This window comes from Falco peregrinus, chromosome 7 (genome assembly GCF_023634155.1).
Source record: "Falco peregrinus isolate bFalPer1 chromosome 7, bFalPer1.pri, whole genome shotgun sequence".
In the NCBI taxonomy this organism is placed as follows: Eukaryota; Metazoa; Chordata; class Aves; order Falconiformes; family Falconidae; genus Falco; species Falco peregrinus.
In genome coordinates this window covers 632,943-656,183 of record NC_073727.1, presented here as the reverse complement: position 1 = coordinate 656,183, position 23,241 = coordinate 632,943, and the positions used below count along the sequence as shown (strand labels likewise).

The following is a 23,241-nucleotide window of genomic DNA, read 5'->3' as shown; positions in this document are numbered from 1 at the left end:
GGGACAGCAGATGCAAATACCCACACCTTTGGAGACACAGAACCCTGGACAGCCTGGATAGCACTGGGGGAGATATGTGGGGGGACAGGTACTTATGGAAGTAAGGATTCCCTCTCACCCTCTCAGTGGCAGCCAGGGCATTAAACTTGGCTCACTAAGGCTCTGCCCTCTGCTTTCCATTCCAGCCCTTCCTTCTACAAGCCATCTCTGGCCATGACCATCTTCCCTGGGCTGCCTCCAAGTCTGAACAAAGCTTCAGGCTGCAGGGATGGTCACTACCTTTTGCAAACGGCTCAAATTGCTGGCATCCACCAAGTGAGGACGGGGAGGCTCTGCATTTTGCTGCCTCTGGTCCTGGAAGCAACATTAGTCCTGTCCACCCTATGGGGACAGCATAGCAAGTGAGACAAGAGTAGAGGCTCAGCAAAGGAGATTTCACAGCCATTATATTATATACATATTTTTTCTTAATACATATATTTATAAGAATAGCTCCACTCTTGCAAAGGAAAGTCAAAACCAGGCTGGGAAATGCTCCTTGTATGTCTTCTGATCTCACCCTTCTCCTCCCCTCTAGCCATCGTTACTTCTTCCATGTGCTCAGAGTTCCCCCCTCCATGTTGGGAAACACTTCCTCCCCTCTCCAGGTGGACTTCGACAGAGTTCACATTCGCACTGGGCTGGAGGACAAGTGATAGTCACAACTGACTGCTCCCCAGTGTCCTATTAATCAGTCATGGAAAGAGAGGAGGAGAATCCTTCACTTTTCCACAGGCAGCTACCCACAGAGCACAGTGCAGTTACTTGGTCTTGCTAGAGATTTTACTTGCATGGTTTTTTTTCACACAGCTGAAAAATATCAGAGCAGTAGGTAAAATGGGAGTCATGGCCCCCATGAAAGACATAATCTGCTACAGATTCATGGTGCTGGATGCCTCACTGCATTGCTTTGTCAGGTTTGAGGGCCACACTCGAAAGGCAGGTGGGGGACGAAATGCGTATCTTGTACTAAATTATTTAGATGCTTAAATGCTTTTCTAGAACAGTTCTTGGACAAGTTCGAAGGACTCCCTGTGACCATGCAGATTCATTTATCCTCTAGACCAGGGATCCTCAAACTTTTTAACCAGGGGGCCGGCGTGGATGAAGTCGCAGGGACTCATCTACGGCTGCTTGGTTTCCCCCCCCCAACCCCCAGCGGTGGGGGCGGGGGGGTCTGTAAATACCGGGGGCTGGATTGAGGACCCTGGGGGGCGTATCTGGCCCATGGGCCGTAGTTTGAGGACCCCTGCCTAGGCACTAGTGAGTTCAACTTAAGTTGTTAAGGTGTGTTCCTTAACTTCCGCAACTTAAGTGTGTGTTTATTCCCATGATTAGGTGAGCCAGGGCAACACATTACAGTTAAACTGTTGCCATGTTTCCGTGGTAGTATAAAATCTGTCTTTTATGGTATGCATTGCACTTTAGAAACACTGAATTGGCTTGACTTTCCAGGGATTCACAAACCTGTGACATGTCTCTCTGGTCCTGTAGGCATGACCACTGGGGCAAGATATAAGCATGGGCTGATGCTTCAACAGCTTCCATTTGTTGTAACAGCCTATGGGATTTAAAGGATGGGTTTTTACAGCTTGTCTTTAGAAATGAGCTCAAATTAAAATCCACAGCTCAAGCACCACACTGCACTTAGCAGGAATTCAAAGATAGTGCGTTGTTCCTGGACCACTCCACTCAATTTTGGATCAAATTTGCATCCAATGCCACAAGGCCGTTTGTCTTTCCTTTCTATGCTCTGAGCACTGAGGGCCGTGGAGAGGGAGTGCTCAGGGCATCTCTAGCCATACAGGCCCTGGCAGATGTGGCTGATTAGTGTTGCTGGCTGCTTTCATCCATCAAGTAGCAACAAAGGTTAACGCGAGTTTTCAGTGTCTGAAATAGCCACTGCAAGCTGCATGGGGCTGAGGGAGGATGTACCAGGCAGGAGAGACCCAGGCTGGGGTCTGGAGCACTGGGAAGGATACGCAAAGAAACCAAGCTAGCACTGTGACTGTGAAAGCAGAGATTGGCCAACAGCAAGCTCCAAAATAACAACTGATTGCCTGCTCTTAGATGCATAGGATATTTTAGTCCAGCCTTTAGTCCAAGTCTTTTTTTAATCTACCTGAACTCTGCTTTCACAGAGCTTTTCAGTGCACATGGACACCAAAGTCTCTGACGTGGTCCCTTTTTGCTGACTTTTGGTGATGCCTAGCAGCATTTTGACTCTGAAAACTCTAGATCAGCAGTGACTCCCATCCCTGTACCCTTCACAAAGGATCTGTCTAGTTTACTCCCTTATTGGAAGCATCTGAGGAGGATATGGCCAGGTTTGTGGGCAGAAACGTTTAATTTTGGGCTTAATCTCCCCAGACATGGTTACCTCCAGGGCCACCTTCCGGACTGCTCTGCTGCTAGCAAGGCTTGAGGCTGTGACATCTCCATCCTGAAGCAGACCTCTAAAATAGATATATTAGATAGAATAATACAGCACAGCATAGAATAGAACAACATATTTCAGTTGGAAGGGACAGATCTGACAAATCACCCCTTTTCACTTCGAGGAAATTGTGTGATGCTGAGCCCTGATTCAGGCTGGCAGGGAGACTCTGCCTTGGCAATGTCAGCTCAGTGTGGAAGTCTGCCAAGCACCTACCTGTGAGCAGGGATGGGAATATTAAAATTTTGCACAGCTTCAGTACTTATATCCCCCCTCTTCTCCGGGCATATACGTTGGGATGTCTGACGATGCTAAGGCCATGTGGCCCCCCCCCGGCTGATGTATCAGAAGCAGTATGGCCACTGCCTCTCGTAGCAGCCATGGCCCCAAGAAGCTCCTCTAACCCTTCAGGCTGCACTCACAGGTCATAGGGTAAGAATCCCTGTGACACAGGTGTGTCACAGGAAGGTGTCCACGGTGGCCAGGAAGGGTGGGCAAAAGCGTTGAACCAAGGGGTCTGGAGCTCCAGCTGGCCTGGGGAGCCAGGGTTGACTGCCGGAGGAGGGAATATGTCCCCAGCCTCTGTCCTGTCCCAGCTGCTGTCAGTCCCCCTCCTCCTACCCGGGCAGCTCTGGGAACGCGTGTCCAGCCAGACCCAAGCGGGGACTGTGCAGTAAACACGGGGGTAGGAGTGGGGATGTCAGGCAGATGTCCTCTGTAAAGACACTGCCAGTCTTAATCAGAGGAGGATGGTGCATGCCATTGCCCCGAGGTATCGGAAGCCATCTCTGCTCCATTTACAGGACTCAAGCGCCTGAGTTCCCCGGGGTGGCTGTCCTCTTACCATCAGTGCTCCAGTTTTGGACTCAGTTTATAACCAGATGTTAGGCCGAATTTCTGTTGTAAAGGTAAAAACCACTGGTACCGAAGCGCCTTGGGCCGCGACCTTGCCATGGGTTTTGTGCAGGCAGAACAAGTGCCATGCTCACAGCAGTGGGGACAGAGCTCAGGGGTGCCAGCCTGAGCTGCCCCGGAGGGGGTGTCCCTGCTTAACCCTCCGCAAGCCGCCCACCTCCCCTGCTGCCCACTGCCACACCTGCCTTGTCCGCTTGCTATGCCAGCCTGGCTCGGCCCGGCCTGTTTCCTGCCTCACCCGGCCATCAACCAGCTGCCTCCAGCTTAGGTTGTGAGCTCCTCCAGCAGCACTAGGGCCTCTAGGGACAGAAAACAGGGAGAGCGGGCAGTGTCACTGTATGCTGGGGAAGACTTCCCGCTCCCTCCCCATCATGAGTTAGAGAGCTGCCTCCTTCCCCAGAAAGTGCCCACTGACCAAGGACAGACCTTCTCCACAGCCCTTGGAGAGTGAAGAGGTGTTAGACCCGTCTGGGGAGAGCACAAGCCCCACAGGCATGTGGGGGAGGAGGATGTGCTCAAAAACGGACGTGTTCTTGACTGCCCAGCCGCTTTGGGGATTGATAATCTGGCTGCTGTTACTGCAAACCTTCTTGGCATGTTTCAGGCTGTCCTCTCCTTCCACAGACTGACAGGCTGAAAACTGCCAGGGAGCCTGGAAAAACTCTTCTCTCTAACCAGGGGCACGTTGACTGCCCAAGGCAAACATCTCCTACCCTGTGCTGAGGCTGCAGCAGGGGCCGAACCTCCCCTCGTGTCTCCCAGCCATGACAGGTGGAGGAGAAAGACGACAGCACCTTACAGGATGGGGTACACCCAGCCTTCATGTCACTGAGCCATGAGTGACCCTCGGGGACGCAGCTACCCACATCTGGGAGGAGGGACTGAACCCACTGTGTTTGTGGTTCCTCTAGTTGCAGGCATTAGCCTCTGAGTTGAAGGCGGGTTTCACAGAAGCGATGCAGGAGCTGTCGCGAATCCAGCATGGCGAGTACGCCCTGGAGGAGAAGGTCAAGAGCTGCCGCTGTGCTATGGAAGAGAAAGTGGCTGAGATGAAGAATTCCCTCAACACATTCAAGGTAGGAGTGTGACCTGCGGGTGGGGCTGCGTACCTGCCCCGTTTGCTGAGGTGTCACGGGGCAGCACTCCCCCGTCTCCATCAATCCTTCCTGCTAGCAAAGAAAATGAGCTGGCCATTGTTTCAGATGTATCTGGTGTGCTTCCTCTGGCTTTGTGTCGCCCCTGACTACTCCAGCCCAAGTGGAACCCATGCCCTGGCCTGTTTAGCCTTCTTGATGGGCCATGAGGCCGCGCTGTGAGCTGCCCTGGGCACAAGTAGCCCTTGCTCTGGGCTGCACACGTGAGGGGCACGGCCTGTTCACAGACTGCCGCCGGCCATACCTCAGGTCTCCTACACTTCCTGCAGGAACCAAAGCCACCGGGGAGCAGGGAATTAACACAAAACCCTAAAGCCTTTGAAGCTGCATTCCCGCAAGGCCGGGAGGAAGTGCTGCCCGGTTTGATCCCACCCGTGAGGATAAAGACAAAGGACTGGGGAGAGAGCCTAGCAAGAAGGCTTGACATACACTTTAAACCAGCTAGCATCTCCACGCAGAAACTGGATGGTTGCCTGTGAGGAGGCAGGCAGGGGAACTGTTTTATTGTTTTTATGGTAAATTTTCCCCATGGGGTTTTTCTGAGCCAGTAATACCTTGTGAGGTTAAAGAGGGCTGCTTACTGGAAAAGCCCATTACTGACCCCGTCAGAGGGAGAGACAGATGGCACTGGAAAAAAGGAGCCCTGTGGTCCCAGATGAGTAAGGGAGACAACATGAAGTGTAAGGGTGCATATCAGAGGTTTTGAAGCAACGAGAGGCAGGGTTATTCAGGATATTGTTATGGGGGAAAAGGGGGTTTTACAATCCAGATACAAGGAATTATGCAAGCAACAGGAGGGGCAAAGGCTGCTCTCCCTCTGCCTCATGCCCATGTTGACTGTCCAAACACTGAGCTCCCAGTGAAGCCACCTCCTTTCTTGGGGAAAATCCCTCTTGATTTACAAGAGACTCTTGAGCCTCTCTCGCCCATCCTGCTGCTCACATTGATGAAACCTGTAGGAACTTCATGCATCAGGGAGCTCTGCATCCGAGTAAGACTTGGTTGAAACTGCCTGAGGAAAGGATGTGCTGACAGGGAGGTTACGGAGGGCCCAATTTCCTTAGGAATCCAGGCTAAAAAGGCAGCTTCAAGGCCTGACTGGCAAAAGCTTATACATGTGAGTGATCACACCGGGATCTGAACCAAGTGCAACACGTGAACGCACATGCTGGAGAACTGCAGAGGGAAACATGTCTCCTCAGGCCCACCTCCAAATGCCATTAAAGGCAGGAGTTCTCGCAGTGCTTTTCAACTGGTGGTGGATGACACCCTATGTCTCCATCTCCCACCAGTGCCTTAACCATGTGACATCACGCTATCTTGGGGGAGTTGCCCGGAGCTGAATTATGGCTTGCCATGCTGTGCATGGCATTTATTACACACACTGAACTTGCAAAGGAAGAGTGTTGAATCACAGAGCCAATCTCTGCAGCACCCTGAAGCATCTCTAGTGCACACCAGCCAGCATGTAGAGCTGTGCTATGTAAGGCTGATGGGCACCCTGGGAATGCTGTGCTTTTGCCTGTTTCTCAGGAGGAGCTCAGCGATGCAAAGTCAATGATTGAAGAAATCAGTGCCAAGCAGGAGGAAATGCAACAGAAAATTGAGCAGCTGCAGCAAGAGAAGCGTCGGGAATCACGGAAAGTGAAAGCTAAGTAAGGGCCCGAACTCCAGGGCTTCGGAATTGGTTATTAGCAGTGGTATCCATTTTGTTCCTTTCCTTAATAGCTTAATTTCTTAATCTTTTCCTGGCTGGACATGTATACCAACCCTGATTTTAACTGGAAACTCCAGCCTTCAGTTCACCCCAGGCTTTTAGACACATACCCCATGGAGCAAACAGCAGAAAACCACCACCACCTCACTGGGATTCCAACCACAAAATAACCTCAGCAGCTCTCAGGGGAACCAGGGCCTGGTGAAACACACAGACCTGCTAGAGACATGTTGGGGCAGCAATATCATTGAAAGCCAAGAGCCTTCACCGTCACAAGCTATTGCTAAGCCACCCCCATCCAGACAACAGCACTGCAGTTTCCCCTTCCAAGCGTGCAGGGACTCAGTGGGCTCCCGACAGTGCAGTCATGCTCTGCTTTCCTGTCACCAGCCTTTTCTTCTCTGAGCAGGGTTATGCAGAAGCATGTTTGCACACTGCTGGGTCCCACTGTTGCTGTGATGAAGCAGATGGCTCATCCACCTTGGCCCTGATTAGCCTCCTTCGGAAAACAAGAGTTTTGATGATGGGCGTACAGCTGCCTTGATGCAAACACTTTGCAAATCCAGGCTAGCATGTTAGCTAATGAAGCCATTTAATTAGATGAAATATACTCTTCAAAAGAACAGATCTGAAATAACCTTCTCCTTTAGCCAGTGGAAATTACTTCCAGAACGTTGTTCTTGAACTGCATCAAAGCCAACTCCATCAAAGTCAGCTCCTTTCCTGGTCTGTGCTGGAGTTGTCCCACTTGTGACGCTATGCTTGTACTTGTACTGGTGTCTGTCGCAGCTGTAGTGTAGGAGCTTCACCTGTAGCATTCATACTTTCCAACTGCCTTACTCTTTGTATTTGTACAGAAGAGCACAGAAGGATGACCATGGGTCACAGACAGTGCCTACACCTCTCCAGGGCAGCCCATTTCGATCCATTAACCTCCCAGAACCTGTGCTGATCAATGAAGATTTTACAAGTCTTTTACACAACGTGACTTACGAAAAAGGTAGGAAATAGAGCAGGCAAATACAGCATCTTCCTTAGGAAAAAATCCAGGTGGTGGTCACTAGGGTTAAGAGGATACTGAGTTTTCCTCAGGTGCCAGCAGCACAGAAAGAGAATGCGGGTGCCTTCCGTGGCGGCACTGCTCCTGGGTCCAAGCAGGCATGTGCTTCAGCCTAGTCTCATGACAGCAACCTCAGTGCTGGCCCGGATTCAGGAGATGCTGCTCTGTGAACACTGTCCCAGAAGCCATTGCTTGCTTCCACCAAGGAAAGGGAAGCAGGCTAGATCATCTTCCCTGTAATGCTAGTGGTGCAGACACAGAGCCTGGCAGGAGCCCCTGATAAAAATACTGCAACCTGTGTATTTGTTTTCATGTAAGGGAGCAGGGCACAGAAAGGAGGATCACTGGGACTGGGCTAACAGAGAACAACTGGTGTCATTAAAGGGGCCATACCCGTGGTTCATTTGACAAGGGGACATGGGAGCTGGTACCTACGCACAGTAGGCTACTGGGGTCACCGCTCCTTGCATATACATATGGCTAGGAGAATCACCACCCCTTGCTAGCTGCGGATGCTGCTGACCCATGGTGTTAGGGTTACCCCTTGACCAGGAAAACACTGCCAACTGCCAAACACTTGTGAAGGCTGGAATCAAAGAAAAGGTGATGGACCAGAGCCTGTTTTTCTGTAATTAACTTTGGGGATCTAAACTGGTCTATCACTCTCTTGCTGTTCAGACAGGAAGATGCTAAAACCATATACATTTAAAATGTCAACAAAGGCAGAGACTGGATGAAAACCATGTGCTGTTTTCTACTCTGTTCTGCTCAGAATCTGGCCAGTCATGCCCCCTCTGCCCTACTCCGAGGTGGTGTGTTAGCCCTCTCCCTCACATCCCTCTTGCACATCCGCCTCACCCACTTATCTCACTCCCCCTTTCTTTCCAGTCATCTCACCTTTCCACTCTTCAATAAGCTCCTTTCCACCCAAAATGGCAGTGTCAGGCCTCCATCCTCTTGCTCTGCCTGCTGGGTGCCTTCTACCCAATGTGCACCTACTGAGCAAGGGCAAGTCAAGACTGTTCATGTTCCTCTGCGGTCATACAGCACCAAGCACAACAGGGAACTCCCCTCACTAGTCTGCCTGCAGGTGCTACTGCGACAAAGACTACAACAAGAGCCACAACAGTAAAGATCCTCCTTAGTGGAAGATCTAACAGGGGTGTTTCCATAGCAAAAATGTGAAAGACTTGAGGATCTAACCATAGTGACTGGGCTGGGCAGGAGGAATCCTGCTGTACAGCTGTCTCTTCTTGTAAAGTTTCCCTTTGTTCTTCAACAGTGTCTGACACCAGGATCATGCCAATGGGAGAAGGAAGTGTGAAAGTCATAGCAGGTCAAGGTAGGAAAATATCAAACTGTCAAAAAAAGAGTAGGACAATGACTCAAGAGTGTTTGCTTGCTTTACTGCACTTAAGGAATGCTTTCAAGGAACGCATTCCACAGGAATGTCTAACACTTCGCCTTGTACCTCCATTTTCATACTTGGCGTTGAGATATGAGGGCAAACCTGCATCCCTGAAGTGCCAAATACCTGACAGACAACGCAAAGGATTGCTATTTGGCAGGGAAAGCCTTCCTGCTGCTCTTTTGGCAGGTTCCAAGTGCCTTTGCAGAAAGGAAGAATTGAGGCTTACTGATGTGGCAAAGAATGATGAAAGTGCCATTTTGCCAGTGGGGAAGAGATGGTCTTTGCAGTGACTACACACCAGTAGAGCTGCTGCACTGTTTATTCACCCACCTGTAGACATGTCTGAATACTAACAGCCGAGTTTTTCTGGAATAAAAACTATTGGCCAGAAGTAACAGAAGGGTATAGTAAGGGGAGACCAAGGATCCTGGCCAGCAAAAGGACACATAAGAACAACAATTAGACGTTTGCACTGCTCACTAGAAGCACTCACTGTTCTGGATGGCTCTTTTGCTTGACTCCACTTGAAAGAGAGAGAACAAAAGCTAAGGAAAATTGTTCACTGCAACCCAAATTCAAAGTATTTGCATTAAAGCAATTCTAGCCCAATGGTTCTATGTACCTGCACCCTCTCCTACCTTCTCTGTGATTTAATAGCCTCAGACTATCAGTCCTGCTGCTGCTGTATAATCACATCACTCTAACAAAAATTTTAAGAGCCATGACAATTTACATCCATCGAAAATGGCATTTACATCCAAATTATAATACTTTGTTTCTACAGTACCTGCCAATAAGCACCATACTACCAAGTCCTGAAGTGTCCCAAAACGCTGAAGTGCAACCATACTTGGAATATATGGGTTTTTTTCTTTACCAACATGTGTCTAATTTTTGACCTTATTTGGCCTGCAAATAGATGCTGGAAGAGTGCAAACCTTGCTCTGCTGAAGTGCTCGCCCAACTGCATTTCATTTTGTAAAATAATGCTACAAGGCTACAGCCTTTGCGAAGCACAGAGAATGCTTCAAGCTCTCCTTCCGGTACTTCAAACAGACAATAATGCAGGTTAGCTGCCTGCTGTAGCATACCTGTCAACTGAGATGTCAGGATCCATACAGCTGTTTGTCATTGCAGGAGCAACCATAGAGACAGATGACAGCCTCAAGCCTTCCTTGACAACAGAGGGGCAGTCGAAAGTGCATCTGCCGTCAACAGTGTGGAAGCAGCCCAAGGACACCAAGGACTGGGGAGATGAATACATTTCCAAAGAGCAACCAGAGAGAGGGAAAGACATGGGTCAAAGCAGATACAGCTCAGCAGACAACATCATATGTGAACCATCTTTGGCTGGTAAGGACAGAATGGAAAACTGTGGCTACAGAGGCTCAAAGCTGTATTCATATCCAGTGTGAGCTGGTTGGTAATCAGCTTCTACAGAAGGAGGCAAACAAGCCAGTTTCTTCTGCTAGGGGGGGAATGTCTCAGGGCCTCAGTCTCCAAGACTTCTGGCCTCTGTATTTGCTGGTCTGTGCCACTGACAGAATTGCTCTGCACCCAGGACACCCATTCTCCTTTCCAAGACCTGGCAGATTCAGAGTACTGACAGGACTGTGACAGTGTAGTTGCTTAAGCAGGTGATAAATACAACTTTCTATTCTGCAGGAAACTGGATGTGAATCCCTGGTATGAGTTGTTTTGCCTTTGATTGCTTGCGTTGTTATTCTTAGGAAAAGAGTGGTATTCATAAAGGAAAACACATTTAACTTTGGAGCTTTCTTAGCAAACTGTGGTTCCAGTCATGTTTGGGGCATGCTGTAGCATCAGGCTAGAATTTTATATTTTGGGGAAAGCAGACATGCAAAGACAAGACATTGGTGTCACTTTTTGACAGCTTCTCCTTTCATGGTTTAATGTCAGATCACCAGTCTAACATGAGGCTGTCCTTGAGGTCAGCATTTCCTTATTTTAAACATAACCATTATCTTCTGGAAGCGAAAAGGCAGAACATCGCTTTGGAGCTGCTGGAGTCAGAAAGGAAGTATGTCATCAACCTTTCCCTAATCCTGAAGATCAAGGCCACGCTGCAAGGGCCAGATGTGAAAAGGAGTACCAAAGAGAGAAGGTATTTGATTTAGTGTGCTCTCTCTTCAGGGGAGTTTTCTTCAGTCAATGTTCTTTCTGCATCATCCTCTCTCCCACTTTTCTTTCATGCACAGAGATATCTTGGAACAATTACAGCTTATTTCTAGTTGAAAATTGGAGGCACTGGGAAGGTTTCTGCAGTGATTAAAGACTTTTCTGCCTGTTCTTGCACCCCGTCCACATTGCATCCCACAGCATTTCACTACTACTTCATTTCAGTCTCCTTCCGAGTCCCATCAGTCTCCTATTCTTCTTTTGCGCGCCTCCTGCCTGTATGGGAACAAAGCTCTGTGCATTCACTGCCTGCTTCTCCCAGTCCACAGCTCCAGTCTAGGAGCTGCTGTGGGCATAAGCCCCTGGCCAGTGGCCGCTATCCATCAGGTATCAATCTATACACACACACGTATTTAGCACAGACACAAGACCAGTGGGACTGACCCAGCTCAGCAGTTCAACCCAGCTCTTTGCAGAGGCCATCCTCTATGGCAGCCGACTCGGCTCCCAGGATGGGATAGCTCCTACAGCTCTCCCCGTTCCCTCAGCTTTGGCCTGGGAGTTCCCAGCCCCTAAGCACATCTGGGAAGCCCAGTCCTTGCTAGCTCTCTTCTTTGGCTCTTTGCATTGTCCCTGTGAGCCCCACATCCAAGGAGTCATTTGACAGAAATTCACTGTAGGATATGCGGTACACGGGTTGATGTGGACTCATTTAAGCAGTTGCACCACACACCCAGTTCAATGGGAAGCATGATAGTCCGAAGTGAGCTTTTATGTTTACTCTTTTTCCCTGGCGTCTTTCTATATGGCAAAATATTTCAATATTTGACATCTTCATTCTGATTCTGGATGAAAGCAGCATGAAATGACAGAAAGCACATGTTGACCAGCCCCATATCAAGGCACTGGCTTGTTGAAGCACCTCACAAATCAGACAACACACAAAGCTGAGGAGCTCTCCTCCAAGCACTCTATGGGATGGCTCAGGGCCACAGCCCTTCTTCATTAGCCACACCAGCATTGCCTTGGGCTTTTTAATTCTGCAAATTCTGGCCAGCTACACAATGCACTGGAGGGTTAGGCCAAGAAACCTTCAAAACACTGTAATAATAGCCTACTGGAAAGGGTACCTGCATGTACACAGCAGCCAAAACAGGGCCTCCTGGTGCAGCCAGGACTCCAACAAAAGTGGTTAATAATACCTGTGTTTAAAGCAAGCCTGTGCTGACCGCCCACGAATGCACGCTTCAGCAGTAAACACTTAGGGCTGAGCTTCTGCTCTGCATAACCAGTCTGATATCGTCTGCCTTCAGTTTCTTCCCCAACTCTTTGCGGTACCTGGTCCAGCAGCATGTCGATTTACTTCACGCTCTGCAGGAGCGAGTCCTGAGCTGGCCACGACAAGGGATCCTGGGAGACATCTTCCTGAAGTTAACAAACGATGAGGTATGTTACAGACCTCTCTGGACTCTTCTTCTGCTATGACTCGTGACTTCAGTGCCGCTGGCCCACAGGTGGGCCAAGTCACCTTGCAGCAGAGGGGCTGTGCTGTGAAGCTGTGCCTAGTAAGGCCTTTCAGCCAGCCTCCTTTGAGCAGGGTCCCAGTGCACGGGAGCCCCTTTGTTACAGCACCTGGCTGGTCAGGGAGCCCAGGTGCCAGACCTCCCTCGGGGCATGCAGCCACAGAGCACAGCCCTCCAACAAATGCATGAGCCCTGGACTCGGTTGCAGGAGCATGAGCCTTGACAGCTTGGGTGTCTGTAGTCACAGTGAGGGTGTGAAAAGAGCTCCCCCCAATACACCTTGCTCAGAGTTTTGACAAGCGGGTGGGCAGGTCCCTTGGCCTATATGGTTTGTAGCCCCAAGTAAAGCAGCACCTGCTTCTCAGGGAGAAGGTGTGCCCAACCCACAGGCAAGCAACGGGACCTCTCCTAGAAGGATGTGTAAAAGCTCATCTGGTGCTTTATAAATTTTAAGAGTCTTAAATAATAAAAGCCTCTTCCTCCCCAGTCTCTCTACCTCTCCCATGTGCTATAAAGCTTTATACACTGTGCTCAGCAGCTGAACACATTTTATTAAACGGCCTTTCTTGAGAAGTCCCAAGCCCTGAAAGCTTCACACAGTTAGCAGCTCTGCCGCACTGACGAGCTCCCAGGGTGTGTGGGGGGGAAAATCAAGAGTTTCTCATTCTGGCTGGCTCTATGACTAAAAAACTCTCTTTAAGTTTCTTCATTATTTTCTCCTTTCCTTTTGTAAGAATAATTTTCTGGACTACTACGTTGCTTACCTGAGGGACCTGCCCGAATGCATCTCTCTGATCCATGTGGTGATCCTGAAGGAGGTAAACTTCCTGGCTGCTCCACAGACACATAATGGCAACATGCAAGCCCAGAGCTCTTCCTGTTACGCTGCCCACTGCAGGACTCTCCTGCCAACCCACCTGTTCTGTTACCAAATGCCAGTTTCCCGAAGGTTGCCATGGCATACACCTACAAAAAGGCAGCTTTAAAGTTTTTGTCACTCTGTGTAACCAAAGCTGTATTTCTGCTGTGACATGAAATAAATTCTCAGACCAAACCTTCCAGAAAGCTTGCCTATGCACATGCTAGCCAAACCTGTCCCAGGCAGACGGTGTCTCCTGTAAAACGGAGGACTCATCCAACCAAAACCCCACTCTTGGTTTCTCTAAGTGCTTTAGAGACAAAACAGTCTCTAGTGTTCAGCTTCAGGTATTTGGTCTCACACCCTTGATTCCTGGTTTAAACCAAGCAAGTTAAATATAAAGGTAGTTTTAAAGTCTAATAACTAAATCACACTAGCTCACTTCCAAGATGTCTTAATTGAGAAGTCGATCTTGTTTTGTTCAATTCATTTGAGCCTAAACTAAGAACATTTTGAACAATAGCGTCTACCTGAGGTTTCAATGAAACTTAACTAGTGCACTTTAAACATACACCCCCTACTCAATTAGGCTGAGTGTCCCTCATAGATGATCCCCAACCTAAGAAATTTCATCTTTAGGACTAGTATTACTGGTGGAAGGAGTTGCAGATACCCCTTTCCAGAAGCAAGATGAAGACCAGTGTACTGTCACCACAACTGGTGTGCTCCTGTGAACTGCTGTAACTGCTTACAGCACAACTACTTGGTAAATCCCAAAACCACTTGGAAGCAGATTTGTTTTATGGGTGGGAAAGACTGAACTTGCTTTCTCTATTTCAGGTAGAAGAAGAAATCAAGTCTGATCTCTACATTCTGTTCTTCCATATAGTCCAGCGAATCCCTGAATACCTTATTCATCTACAGGTAGGGCCCCAGAATCGAAACTGTTTTGTTGAGCTCTTATCACATGTGACTTTTAACTGAGAGCTTGTATTCAGGCATGTACAGGTATAGGGCTTCTGGCTAAACCAGCAGGCTCTGAAAAAACAAACAAACCACTTCTGAAAGGGAAAGCCAGCTGAGAACGGCTTAATTTTCACAATTTTCACCTGAAGCTTGCTTCTATTTGCCCGTTTCTCCATTTGTTCTGACAGAACCAGCTTCTGTGCCCCGGGAAGCTGAAAGATCTGCTGCCTGCTGCTGCTCTGGGAGAACAGGAGGCCAGAGATGGGGCACATCTACTGTGAGCTCCAACCTAACTCCTGTAACAGAGCTGGCCTCTTTGCTGGGTGGTCCACATGCCTGTCAGATGAGAAACAGAGGGCTAGAGGCTCCTAGGGCCCAACAACCTTTCCTACAGAGAGCTTGCTGATAAAAAGTTCTGGTTCACCGGAGTGTTATCTGAATTGTACCAAAACATTTCAGACAAGGCAAATGACACAGAAAGCAAGCCCTATAAAACCCAAAAGATCAGTTTATTTATCCAATGCTAAACTCAACCAGTGCATCACCTGCACACTCCATGATTACAATTACAGTGGTTACTTGTGTATTTGCACTGGAGTAGTAGGAGGCAGGCCCCATCCCAGCCCCTCAGAAACTGGTGCTGCTAAGAGCTCCCACAGGGCAGTGCTACGGGCACTCCAGCACACTAATCCATGGTCCTGATAGCGGCTTCTCCTAAGCAAGGCTTAGGACAACCTCCAAACAGCCTGTTCTCCTCTGTGCCCCAGAATGTCCTGAAGTTCACGGAGCAAGAGCATCCTGACTATTACCTGCTGCTGGTGTGTGTGCAGCGCCTCCGGGTTTTCATCTCGCACTACAGCCTCCTCTTCCAATGCAATGAGGACCTGCTTATACAGAAGAGGAAAAAGCTGAAGAAGTAAGCACAACATCAGTTCTCATTCTCTCCATCACCAGGGAAAGGGAGGTGCAGGGAAAGCCTGGAAACAGGGGGATGTACATCCAGGCAAGATCAACAGGCACACTGTTCTGTTGAAATAAAACAAATCCCTTCGCATATGAACGCTGGAGAACGCTCACTATTGGCATGTGTCCTCCAAACAGAGGTCAGATTTGGGGTGGGCCCTTCTTCTAACTCTGAGAGTGAATGGAAAGTCAGCTTAATCCTTCTAAACATAGCAACCACATGTTTTAGGGGAACATTTGATTCCTTAAGCTGATGGCAGTCACTCCCCAAAAGGGAGAATCCATGGGGACTTAGCTCAGGGCCCTGGTGAACACCAAGACTGTTGCCTGAAGCCCTCACAGACTAAGACTGAGAAAGAACAGTATTACTGGGGGAGTGGGGTGGGAGAAACAAAAGCTCCCATAACCTGTTTGAGATGAATTATGATAGAAACGACCCTGAACATAGATACTCAAGTTGTGGTTCAGAGGAGTTCCTTTGAAATCAAGACTTTTTACTAAAATTAACAGCTGGTTGCTTTTGCTCCTTGTGATGATTCGCTGGGGGAACAGGACAAGATCAAACTTCAAGTGAAGCTTCTAAGTATCAAGGGTGGTAAAGGGCTGGAGCAGACTGCTGGGGGGGGGGCTGCTGTCAGGAAAGCCATTAAGAACAGGACAGAAAGCAGGCTGCCCTGCTGACTGGGACAGACTGGGTGAAACGGGTCCTTCCTTGGGGCAGGAAGTGGTGAATGGGAATACTAAGGTCCCTCCCAGCCCTGTTTTCTGTGGTTCTACATGCTTGTGCTCATTGCCTGCCTTATTTCTTAGCACGACGATGGATTTCTCCTCCCTCAGGTCATCCCTGGTGAAGCTGTACAAAGGTCTCACCTCCCAGTGTACGAGCCAAGATGTTTCTCCGACACCCAGCGCAACATCTATCCGGGACAGCGGGATCCACTCCGAAGAGACAATACAGTCATTCCCACCAGCACCTTCCTCTGGCACGACAACCCCGTAAGCCTATTGTCTTAGCAGGCGGCTTTCAAAGTAGCTTGAAAACTCTTTCCTCACCCATACTATGCCAGTGACACCAGGCAATTACAGATTGCCATTTCCAAGACTACCCTCCCTGTCTGTGCATAGAGAGATGAAGGGCTGGCTCCTTCCTGCTATCCACTACTGTGCAGCCTACAGGCAGGAAACATTTCAGAGCTCTACCCAGGGCTGTTACTGCTCTTGCTAGCTGTCTTAACCATATACCAGGGAGGACATGTATTTGTGTAGGCCTGGCAGTAGTGTGCACAGTAACACTCTGCATTATTCACTGTCAGCATTACAAGAGCTAGGAAACATGACCAAGGTCTCAGACTAGCAATAAAAGTACTCTTCCAGACAGCATGTCATTGGATAATGGGAACCACTATCACAAGATGCAAGTACAAACGGGTTCAAAAAGGCACAAGACTAAGTCAAGAAAGACAGGGCTACTGGTAGCACACGGCAATCTGGCCATTTCTAGCCCACTGATAGGTGCCAGCTGAGATCATCATCAAAGGAGCACACTAGACGTGTCTTTTTTCTTAGGTCAGCAATTTGTGGCTGTTGTGCTTCCTTACATCATTTGACACTAACAAGAAGAGCTTGGCTTCATCGTTCTGAGTCCCACCTCAAGTGGCAGGGTCATTAGATCAGTCCCTGGCTGCCTCCTCACCAGACTACCCAAGCCAACCTCCCTCCCCTCACAGATACGATGTTCCAGGCCCCCATTCTGGTAGCCTCAGCTGGTGCCTCCCCAGTTTCCCCACCTTCGTCCTGAACTTAGGAGCCAACATGGGTCCAGGTGGGGCCTCATCAGCACTGAACAGAAGTGGGGAAAGTAACTCGGCCGGCTTGGCCGGCTATGCAGCTCTTAATACAGCTCAGGTCAGGGTTTGCCCTGTCTGCCATAAAAGCATGCTGTCAGCTTGTCTTTAACCTAGCGCTGGCTATAATCCCAAATTCATACCAGGGCTGCTGCTCAACCCAAACCTCCCAGCCTGCTCTGATACATGGAGATATCTTGCCTCAGATGCAGAGCTCTGCACATCTTGAACATCACAAGGTTCCTGTTCCCCCACTCCATTCATTATATCCCCAGAAGATGGCAGTGGGACCTTCCTAACTAGTGTTCGTTAATGGAGATGCACACCCTGCACCTAATACCTCATCCAAAGCAGTACTCTCTCCTGACTTACCTGCAACACACAGATGGCAGGAGCCCTCCAAGTACTCCTGACACTTCTGGGGACAGTCACCCTACCCAAGAGAAGAACCTTATCCACTGGAAAAGACAGTCAGATGACACGGAAGCAAGACACAGCGCCCCTACATTACAGAAAGAGCAGTAAAAATCCAAAATGCAGATGAGCAGGAAAGAGATGGACCAGTTGGCTTCTCATCTCTGTTTCTATTCATTTCATGGCGTAGAGTACAAAAATCAGCCAAAGCTACTAGATAAGTGGTTCTGCCGCTGCTGGCTTGCTCCTCCTAACCCAGCCAGGCAATTAGTAGCAGCTCTGTTACCAAGATAGGAAAATACCTTTTGGCTTTAAAAGCAGGAGAATGGGGCTGGGGGAGTGAGGGGGGAAGTGGGCTTGTCATGTTGTCTCTCAGTCATCCTTTAGTATTCCACTTCCTTCTGTTTTTTTGTTTTGTCTCTTATTTTTAAGGCATCTGATGCCCCAGATGAAGAAACCCCAGCCAACCGTGATGGAGAACATCCAGGCTGTAAAGTCCCCGGACTGGGAAATGGAAAGTAGAAAACACGAGAGGCCAGAGAACATCCTTGCATCTTCTCAGCTCACAGAGCAGGAACTCAAGGCTCTGACAGCCCCCTTACAATCCATCCCTGAAATGGAGTATGAAGCACCACCAGCTGATGCAGTGGGAAACACTGAGCGAGCCATCAGGACCTCTGTGGAGCTGCTGCAGGATGCAAGGAACTTTGCGCCAAGCTACGAAGAGTTCGACTACCCTGGGGAGGTTTTCACTCTGCCAGGCCCCTATGAAGATGATGCCTTCCAAAATCTTGCTCTCTTTGAGAATTGCTCCCCAGCCTCTTCCGAGTCCAGCTTAGACATTTGCTTCCTTAGGCCTGTTAACTTCACATCAGAACCAGAGAGGACAGATCATGCCTTACAGCCACTGCCTAAGAGCTGCACTCCCGTAAGCAGCAGTACTTACAAGCGTGAGATGTTCCACAGCAAAGGCAAGCAGCTGAGCAGGTCTCTGAAGGAGCTGCCAAGGAGCGCTGAGGGTGTGAGCACCAGACTCTACAGCACACGGAGCAGCAGTGGGAGCCGGCTGCAGCAGAAGCAGGAGAGGAATGTCCAGCCTCACATGATCTCAGCCTCATCTCGAAGCTCCCAAAGGGGCTACTTCCCCCCACAGAGAGGAGCGGGTGAAAAACAGAGCTTTTTGGAAGTAAGGAGGCTTAAATAGAAGGAGGAAAAAAAAATAAATAATGGCACATGGTGGTGCAGAAGCAGCAGCAGGAGAAACATCTGAGATACAGTTAGGGTAGAACATGCCAAAATAGCTTCCAAGTCCACACGCTCAAAGTCCTCATCTGCATGTACATGCCCAAGGGCGGGATAAGACAGCTTCTTTTCACAGACATCTTCCCTGGGGACAAGCATGGGCTTGAGGCACGCGGCTGGCTGAGTGACAGCTAGAACACCCTTGCGACAAGCTAGCTTCTCCTGTGTCTCTAGCTGTCACCAGGCTTCCTCCACAAGTAAATGTATCTGATCAGGGTCACCAAGTATGTGCAAAGCTGTTCAAAATTAGTGCTACGGGGCAGTACCCAGTTAGAAAGGTGCCTTTCCACCTGCTGTGAGGAGTGCTGCATTAAAAAAAGCAATGGCTTTAGTGTCAGGTCCTCAGCCAGTGTAAACCAGCATGGCTTGGCCAAACTCGGCCCATTTACACCAGCAAAGATCTGGTCCATGGGCTTTGTTTCACCCGTGTTTGTTGCACGGATTGCAGACCCGTGCTAAAGTCTGTGTGAAAACAGAGCCCAGCAACTGTGGCCCCTCAGACAGGCACTGGCATGGCAGGTGGCACTCGAGCCCGTCAGGGACACCCGGTCTTGCAGGAACAATGTTTCCGCCGTCTGCAGTGCCTGTTCAGCAGGCTGTGAGCTCTCACAGTCAGGGGGAAGCTGCCCTTCACACCTCCTGGAGAAGAGGCCGAGGGTGCTGCGAGTGTTTAGCTAGTTTTCTCAGCGCTGTGTGGAGAAACACCCTCCTGTGAAAATGAGGCAAGATACGTATGAGGCTGTAGATGCAGATGATGATGGGAGGAAGGTTCCAACAGCCTGACTGAAAAGGCAGCACAGAAACATCAAAAGAAAAGAGGAAAAAGTCTCGTGAGTGAAGGAGGTGGTGCACAGCTGAGCAGGGGAGATGAGGCAGAGGGAGAAGAGCCATGGGGCCACAACCACCCCTGAAACAGGAGCCTGTGAGCTCTCTGGCTCTCACCTGCACAGAGCTCTGGCCACAGCAGGGTGCAGATGTGGAGCTAGTCCAGAACAGCAAGACACGTTCTCCCTCACGGAGCAAAGCAGACCACGGTGGCACTGGTGGGCAGAACTGGCAAAAAGGGACTTGTCCAGAGCCTTGCTGAGAGGAACTCGGCGCTCTCCAGAAAGGGGGAGAAACCTTTTAGCAGCACATTTACCACAAGGTGTGTGTCCTAATGAAGCATTCTGCCCCACAGATATAAAACCAGGCAGCAGCAGAGCCAACAGAAGAGTCTTTCACACCGTATCAGCTCAAAAAGCCCGAAGCCTCCCTGCCCTAGGGGTAAACAGAGCTCTTGAGCAAGGCCAGGGTGGGAAGCTCCTTCAGCTGCCCATGCTGGCTTGCTCCCTCGTTGGCAAAACGGGCTAGGTAAGCTCCCCCTAAACAAAAAGCTTAGTAAGGAAGGCTCCAGTTCCCTCTAAAAATGCTTATCCTTGCACTCCTCTGCCACTGCCTCAGCCTCAGAGCCAGCAACAAGCTCTCTGCAGAGGTGCCAGTGCTGCTGAGGCCCAAGTGACCTCCTGTCTCCCAGCTTTGCCAGCATCTTCTCACTCACCAGGTCCCTCCTAGCACAGAGAGAGAGAGAGAGAGAGGGAGAGAGAGAGAGAGAGGAGGGGACAAGGATGGGAGGTTGCAAATGCTGGTTAAATTGTCTTTTCCCTTTTAGGAGCTCCATGCAGAAGACAACACCAGGTTCTGCCAGAAGGATGACAATGAGCAAACATCCTTCAGCGACCACAACCCACGGCACGAGCCCAAGGGGGGTTTCCGGAGCTCCTTCCGCAAGCTCTTCAAAAAGAAATAAGCAGCCCCAAGAAAGGCAGGCCACAGCCAAAGCGCAACAGTGCTTCCCCAGGTCCCCGAGGGTGGAGGCAGGCAGCAAGGGCCCAAGATCCCCCCAACACAGTAGGTGGAGGGGTGGGGGAGAGGAGACTGTCACAACTGCCTTACAAATGTGTCCTGTTCTTCCCAGCACACGGCAGGGCCAGGCTATGGGTGGAAGTGGAGCTCAGCCAGCAGGTCCAATAAGCACAGGAACTTGCTAGTTTTCACTCCTGCCTGACTTCATTTTCCTTAGAGTTTTGGAAAGCTTTGGCCAAATCCCACTACCTTCTCCTCCCCCTCATCCCCCAACACTGCCTGACTCGCCATACATCTTTGCTCTTCCAAATTCAAGCCAGGTCTAATTTGGGCTTACCCACAACAGAAGGGTTACCTTTGCAGCCTTGGCATCCTGGCCAGAAGTCTGAAATGCCCCTTTCCTCCACTTTCAAAAAAAACCCCAAACCAACCCCAACAGAACACCTCACAAACCAAGCCAAACGACCAACCCTGCCCCCCTCCCCTCAACCCAACAACCCCAAACCAAAACAAAAAAATCCTTAAACCCAAAACCCCCAACCAAGACCCTCCACCGTCCTCCATCAATGAGGTCTTCCAGGAAGCCAGCTCACATTACCCTGCTGGTTTGAGAAGGTCTGATAAGCATCAGCTGTAATACCTGGGCTTCGTGCTGCTTAATCAGCAGCATCCTTTCTTTTGGCCTTCCACCACTCCCAAAAATCGTCCTTCACCTTTTATGTGGCATGCTGTTTCTTGAATTGCCTCCTGCTGTATGAACCTCTGCTCCTGCTGTCCGAATTGCCTGTGCCTCTGGGCAGGTGATGCAGGTTGAGCCCAGGTCCTGCCAGGAGAGACGACGACTCTTCTCCACCCTGTTCCCACCACGGATCCACACAGATGCTGACACACAGTCAACCAGTGTCCTGGCTCCTGGTCTATAACAGACCTGAAATACTCTTTGCTAACTCTCTTTGACCTGACACAAGCCCCATCATGTGCAGCACCGTGCTTTGGAGCAGTTGTTCTAGCCAAAATTGAGGCGCTAGGGCAGGAAAGTCAGTGGTGCCCCATGTCCAAAGTCACAAGCTCTCCTTCTTCTGCAAGGATACTCTTCCTCCCACAAGGCCACAACACGCCACCCTCCTCACATCTTGACATGACAAACCCTCAGTAATGCTGTTCTCCACAGAATACTTTAGCTTTTGTTAAAAAGGAAGTATGGAGAGAAACAGCCCTCTGGTGTCACACCCCCGCAGCCAGGGCACTGTTGGTGCAAGGCTGTGGCGTTAGCTGAAGTTGGGGCATGCTAAGGGCAGTTTCAAGAGGAAATGTGGTTTTATCGCTTTATTTTGGCAGGGTTGGGACACTGATCTGTCAAAGAACAGATCCACCTGAAGAGGTTCTGAACCGCCTCCTCGGGGCCAACAGCAACACCACAGGAGAAATACACAGGGCTGTGAGATTAGGGGCTTGGGACTAACACCAGCGTGACTGAACCCGGTGCCAAGAGAAGAGCAACCACCGTGCTGCACAGCTCTCCTGGCAGTGGCTACGGTGCAGGGAGGGCCTGGAGCAATGTCCTTGGCTGTGGCGGCTCACACCCACTGCAGACGCTGGGCCTACAGCTCTCCCATAGTGTTGACTGACCTGCATCTACCATCTGCTTTTGCTCCTCTGGTGGAGGTGAAGAGGTGTGTGTGTGTGAAAAGGGTTATCCACCCAAGACAGGCAAAATCCATCCTTTATCTCAACCAACGTTTTCCCAGCATTTCAAGAAAGTGACCAAGCAAAGCCCCATTTTATTTAGCTGATGCCTGCCTGACAAATTTTACTGGACCCAGAACAGTTCCCCAAAATCCACTTCTCCTTACAGAGAGAAAAAAACCATCACCCATCCATCCACCCACCCCTACCCCCCAGCTTCTGGAAACCATTCTGGGAAGATTTTTTTTTTTTTCCCCAGCTTTTTAATGACAAAAAAACCCCCTTCCGTCTCTTTCCCGCTTCCCCACATCCTCATCAAATTGGCAGTTCCCTGGCCCTTCCCAGTCAGGACTGCTCCATGCTGACCAGCCACTGCAGCCAAGACACTTCCTAGGACTTCACAGCTTTCAGACAGTGCAGGGCCAGGACAGAAACACACAAGAAGAGCCAGATACTTGTAACTGAAGCATCAGCAAAGCCTGTTTGTTCTGCAAAAGAATCAGCCATAGACAGACTTATTTGTCCATGGAACCAGTTATACCAACACGGCTAAGTTTCCACTGTAAAGCACTGATGCTGTCAAGGGCTCTCATGCTTGTGCCTTTGTTCTCACATGTAACACCACTTCTGTCCTTCATACAACAAACTTGGTCCTCACACTTGCCAGGACAGAAACAGGACAAAGGGGAAAACCTACCTGCTAACTTCTTCTAGGTGAGGAAATCCTTCTGAAGTGGCAGACTCTCGCTTGTAAAATGCACGTGGATTTTAGCTTCTGTTTTAGTAATTTAAGGGATGGTCAGAATTGATGGTTATTTCTTTCTGATCCTGTATGAGTTCTTACTTCCAGGCCTGTACTTCCATTTGCGATGTTCTTGTACCTACTTAGAATCTGCAAATGTAAATAAAATGAATGAATGATGCTCAGCACCACACAAAACCACACCTCTTGCAGGATCTGATCCAA

General features: G+C 49.6%; 2 protein-coding genes across 2 annotated transcripts in view; both read left to right on the top strand.

Annotated features, from left to right (window-relative positions):
* MORN2 (MORN repeat containing 2) overlaps positions 1 to 4,307 on the top strand; it is a 22,659-nt gene extending 18,352 nt beyond the window's left edge. Inside the window, 1 exon segment of the mRNA XM_027779647.2 lies at positions 3,280 to 4,307. Coding sequence (XP_027635448.1) covers positions 3,280 to 3,353 — 74 coding nt within the window. The 3' untranslated portion in view covers positions 3,354 to 4,307.
* ARHGEF33 (Rho guanine nucleotide exchange factor 33) lies at positions 3,358 to 23,241 on the top strand. Its single transcript, XM_027779663.2, has 14 exons — positions 3,358 to 3,384; positions 4,303 to 4,467; positions 6,079 to 6,200; positions 7,120 to 7,262; positions 8,605 to 8,664; positions 9,871 to 10,086; positions 10,729 to 10,858; positions 12,186 to 12,318; positions 13,130 to 13,213; positions 14,095 to 14,178; positions 14,988 to 15,136; positions 15,994 to 16,179; positions 17,874 to 18,627; positions 20,395 to 23,241. The coding sequence occupies exons 1-14, from the start codon at positions 3,358 to 3,360 to the stop codon at positions 20,530 to 20,532; spliced, it is 2,391 nt and encodes a 796-aa protein (XP_027635464.1). The 3' UTR covers positions 20,533 to 23,241.

Coding starts and splice junctions, on each gene's coding strand:
- ARHGEF33 (XM_027779663.2), top strand. CDS start 3,358: ATGTTAGGCCGAATTTCTGTTGTAAAG. Junction 4,468..6,078: donor ATTCCCTCAACACATTCAAG/GTAGGAGTGTGA, acceptor CCTGTTTCTCAG/GAGGAGCTCAGCGATGCAAA. Junction 15,137..15,993: donor AAGAGGAAAAAGCTGAAGAA/GTAAGCACAACA, acceptor CTTATTTCTTAG/CACGACGATGGATTTCTCCT.